This window comes from Nestor notabilis, unplaced genomic scaffold (assembly GCF_000696875.1).
Source record: "Nestor notabilis isolate BGI_N333 unplaced genomic scaffold, ASM69687v1 scaffold13628, whole genome shotgun sequence".
NCBI classification, from domain to species: domain Eukaryota; kingdom Metazoa; phylum Chordata; class Aves; order Psittaciformes; family Psittacidae; genus Nestor; species Nestor notabilis.
In genome coordinates, this window is record NW_009940660.1 from 20,090 (window position 1) to 25,241 (window position 5,152).

At 41.9% G+C, this 5,152-nt stretch overlaps 1 protein-coding gene across 1 annotated transcript in view; it reads right to left on the reverse strand.

Annotated features, from left to right (window-relative positions):
* Positions 1 to 3,609, reverse strand: part of LOC104410339 (fibroblast growth factor 12-like) — a gene marked incomplete at both ends in the record, with an annotated part of 8,204 nt that extends 4,595 nt beyond the window's left edge. The window contains one exon of the mRNA XM_010020474.1: positions 3,499 to 3,609. Coding sequence (XP_010018776.1) covers positions 3,499 to 3,609 — 111 coding nt within the window. The remainder of the gene's footprint in view (positions 1 to 3,498) is intronic.
* Positions 3,610 to 5,152: the final 1,543 nt, after the last annotated feature.

Genomic DNA, 5,152 nt, shown 5'->3' on the forward strand with positions numbered 1-5,152 from the left:
ACAAAAAAGCCCAGTTGCTTTTATGAAGAAGGTGCATTACCCTGCTCAGCCCAGGAAAGAGCAATAGTGATGCAAACATAGCAACAATCAGCCCTGAAAGACCATTTGAGATCACTAATGTTGGAAGGAGAAGATACTGCCCCAAATTCAAGTTCATATAGAACATTAATAAGAACACAAACAAGAGCATCATACACCATGGAATTGTGCTCTGATTAAAAGAAAATTATTCATATATCCCGATGCAAGTAGGCAGAGAATCTGTCTTCTTGCTTATATTAAGATGGCTTGCCTTTAAATGCACGGTATAAGGAACAGATGTCCCAAGCGTTTCTTTCGCGGGAAGCTGGCTGGATGCCCATTCAAATGCCATTAGAACTTGGCTTCTGGGTTTTTTGTTGGGGTTGTTGGTTTTTTTTCCTTTAAGTGAGAGGAGGTGGAAAATAAATGCCATCAGCCTCTCAAGAACACACATAAAATAGGCACCAGATAATTAATTTAAAAATTGCTTAAATATTAGCAGCTCCTGGAATTTTATTAGAACTTTTAATTGCATGAGACGTATCTGAGGGACATGTTGTGTCTCATTTTAAATGTTGATTTTGCCAGAGTAAACCAACCTAATGTATTCCACGAAAATTAAGCTTCCTTTCATAATGCTAATTTGAATAATCAGCGTGTGGCTACAGAACAGAACGTAGTATATAGAACATGGTGCTCGCCGTTTATTTATCTGTGCTAAGATGGCTTCTGCATGGAGAATAAATGGTCATTCAGGGTGGGAACTATCCTGATATAGCCATCCAGATTGCCCTTCTCTCCCAGTGCATGTGAGCTAACCAACTCTCCTCAGGGATAGGGAAATACTTATCTACTCTTTGATGAGTTTTGCCCTTGCACAGAAATACTGCACAGACTTCAGACTGGCTGATCAGGAATCTTCTGGAGGAGTGTTGTAAAACAGAAAATATCAGTGAAGTAAATCTGTAAACTGTTCACTTCAACAAGTGAGTTTTGACTATTTTCTGGTCAAAATTTGAGATGTTTGGAGGAATAGAAAAGGGGGAAAAATAGTGAGTATGGTTTATTTTGGCATTTCCAAAGTGAAAAATGTGATTTTGTTTTGAAGCTGTAACTGGAAGCTTCATATAATATAAAATCCGGACTCAAACTGAAGATTTGTAAAGGAGAATGTGTGGTAAGAAGTTAAACAAAACTGAATAATGCACATTCTTAATTTCATTTTCAGGACCCAAATATTATCTGGTTGGATATTTTCCTCTTTTGATATCCCCTGAGATCAGGGGATGGGGAATTCTTTGTCTTCAATCTTCTTCCAAAAACTTCACTAAAATTTACAACATGGCCCATGACTTTGAGCAAGTGGCTTGGCACACTTCAGTTAGATGCCTCCTGTCCTACCCAAGCTGCCAAGGCAGAGCTGCCACCTCACCAAATAAATTTGCACTCTCGATGTGCCCTTCAGCCCCTCTATTTCCAGCCAAGATGACTGGATGGAAGTGGCTTACAAGTACTAAGCACCTTGACAAAGTGATCTCTAACATTTCTAATGGGTGAGAGCTGTTTTGGGACCCAACTTCAGTCGTGGGCAGCCAGTGGCAGTTTCCCTCATCCCCCCTGCCAGCCTGAAATATTGCAGAACTGCTCTTACATTTTATTCCTCTGCTGTTTACCTAAATTCATCCCAGCTTCAATTTAAGCCCATTACTTTGTTGTTCAGTCCTCACTGATAGATGAGAGTAATGAATTGCTGCCATCTCTAGCAGCTCTTCCTGTGTCATTGACAAATAGGCCTCAATGGGATTTTCTGCATTTTGAGAACACCGTCTTTAAGAAAAAGCAGCTAATATGAGCCACACTGGGTCATTACTCACCCACTAAAGCCCACTGAAATCATACCATGTGTTGGTGTCTGCCTGAGAAAATCACAAGGCCAGACTTTCCTTATAGGAATAGACCTACCTGCTCAGTCTCTCATGGAGTAAAAGTGTGCATGTGGAGGTCCACAGATTCTCCTGCCGCAGCACAAATTAGAAGCTGTGTCATTGCAACTTGCAATACTTCATTTGTTCAACACCAGCATATGAAACAGGGGACTAAAACCAGACACTTGCATCTGCCACAGGCCAAGTTTCAGGTGAATGCAGCTTCTCAGGTCATTTCGCAAGGGCTTTGCCAGTCTCCCACAGTTTCAGTTGCCATCTTCCCAAAGCTCCTCTAGTGCATGGGCCCCAGCCCTGAGCTGGCTTCAGCATAGCAGCCACACCACACACAGTGCTCCTGCCACAGCACTCTGCCAGCTTCTTGGGGGCAGGGCAAACACCATGGATGTGGGGATGCAGCCAATTTGCACCTTTGTCCAAGTACAGCTTCACAGGACAATGTCAATGTCCTCTATGTGTGTTGTATCATTTCAGACACCCCTCACATGCAGCCCAGATGATGCCTTCCTGAAGGAATAATGCCTTCAATGCAACTAAGAGCTTCTTTGAGTTAGAACAAGATATGCCTCCAAATCAAGTAGGTTCCTCCTTCCACAAAGTACGTGCAGTTTGCTTCCATCAGTCCTACCACACAGATGAACTTGTGTTCATCTCTAGTAATGACTGGGAAGATACCTTCTATGCTGTCTACCTTCTAACCTATCTATGATGTCCCCTTCAGCAGTGGCACAGGGAGCTTCAAATCAACATCGGATGACACAAATCAAGACCTGAGTCCTACTCTGTTGATGCGTGATCAGAGCTTATTACTGTCCACTTGGAAGCATCAACCTGATGCCCATGAAATGAAAAGAAGCTGTAGAAAATATCCTGCACCTTTTTAAAACTTTGAGGAGTGTTGGTATTGACAAAACTACTTTTGAAAAAAGAAGATTGATTGGCTGCTGCTTTGCATTTTTTTAAATCAATATGGCTCCTGCACATGAGCATCATCTTTAAACCTGCATGGCTCTGCTGCCTTTGTTGGACAGCATGAACACAATTCCTTTGAACAGCATTTTGGAAGATGACCTCCTTTGGAAAGGTCATTTGATGCCCTCTACCTTTACATTAGCCTCAAAGCACTAGACTTTAGTGAACAGCTGGTTTTCTCCAGCTTGGAAATTCCTGATGATTGCTGAATTTTTCAGGATAAAATAGTGAAAACAATTTTCTCCTCTTCTCCTTGGAGAGAGAATTCCCCGTATCCTTTACCCATGTGGCATGTGTATAAATATAATCTCCTTTCTCTTCTGGAAGCAATTCAAATCATGGGTTTTATTCTCCACCCCACCCAGATGGCAGTTACAGAATCGGGGCAGGAGGGAAGAAGATTGGAGAGGAAACATATGAAATTATACAGGCAAGATTTAAAGGGGAAGGATAGACAGAAAAAATGTGCAGAAAACAGCTGGCTTCTTCCTAATTTCATCTTTTAAAGCTAGGCAATGCATTTGATTGTAATAGGGTTGCAAAACAGGGTAATTTTTCTTACTGTAGTCACTGTTTTCGTCCTTGGTCCCATCAATTGTACCATCTGGGTGCATCTGCAGGAAGTAGTCCTGCTGTCTGAATAACCTTGTCACAATTCCTTTCAGCTGGGGTTCTGCAAAAAAAATAACAACAATTATTAGATAGACCAAGTAGCAAGAGTCCCAGTTTGTTTGGCCCCCATTAAGCCCTGAGTAAATGTAGAAGTGCTTGGCAGATAAGACAGCTTTCTGTGATTCCTTTCAAGTGTGGTTGTAAAATATTCATCTACACATAGACGTACAGGCAAATAAAATTGAGATCAGATAAGCAGGTAAAATGCAATGCATAGCTGGTGCAACAGAAACATATTTATAGAACATCGCTTCACTGAAAGTTACCTACCAAATGAAAGTCTTTAGACAGTTTATGTGTTCTGAATATGCCACTCATTCAGAAGAATGTTTGCTAACGGTGTTGCAAAGAATTTGTCTTTTGTTTCTTATTCTGCCTGTGAAGCCAAGATCCTTGTTTTCTGCGCGGTTGATTCACTATAGCGCAGTTCCAGTTTTATGCCAATGAAAATCTATTTAAATCACTGGTATTATAGTGGTATAAAATCAAAGTAACCAAGTGCTTAATCAGGCTGCATGAGTCCAACTGTGTGGGACTCAGGAGCAAAATCCTGAAAGGAACAGATGCAAAACACCTCCAAAAATGACCTCTGAAGCATTTATGGGCACCTTAAAACGCCTCTGTTTTAAAATCTGCATCTTCCTCCCCCCTAAAACATGTACTGCATACTCTGGTAGATGGGAATCACTCTTTGCCTCTAGCAGGGTCCTTTCCCAGCCCCTGCACATCATGAGCCAGCAACAGATTGGCTAGGGGCTTACCTATTGCCTCTGCAACATTTTATACTTGTGCTGAAGAGGAAAAGGAAAACACTAAAAAAGCAGAAACAATTTGAACTTCATGTGACAGGGGTCTGCAGCGCAATAAACAAAAAAAAAAAAATACATTTTTTGCGTTACAAAAATAAATTATATTTTAATCATGCAAGTGTTTGTCACAGGCATTGCTTCTGGAAAGCAAGCTAGCTAGCTACATGTGAACAGACACACTAGCAGGATGGCAGAGATCTTCCTTATGTGATGGGAGTTAGTAGTTTTATGTGACCATGCACCAAAAGTAAATAAATAAGACCCAGTTATTGCTGGCTCAATGGACAGGAAAAAATCCAGTGTAGCATACCAAAATCCTGTCAGCCTCCCGTCTTTCATGCCTCTAGTGAGGCTGTTTAATAAGCCATGGTCATTACATAACTGGTCACGTTGTGTGTTAAGTGTTTCCATTAGGAGCCCCTGTCTCTAACGATTTTGCACTGTGCTGCACAACTTCCACTTGAGGCCAGCACTCTCAGGCAGCGCTTCTGCACAGGCAACACTCTCCCCGCAGCAGGCAGGAACCTTGGATGCAGACAGGCTGCAGGTGCAAAGGATTTCAGCTTCAGCAACCCCTCCACCAGCTCGGGGAGAGTCAGGTGTTATTTCACAGCTACAAAACCCACTGAATAAATCAGGATCAGCTGGTTCCTACACTGCCTTAAAACAGTGATTTCATAGCAATGAGAATGTTGTAGACTGCAGGCAGGCTTTCTCCCAGCAAGACAATTCTGG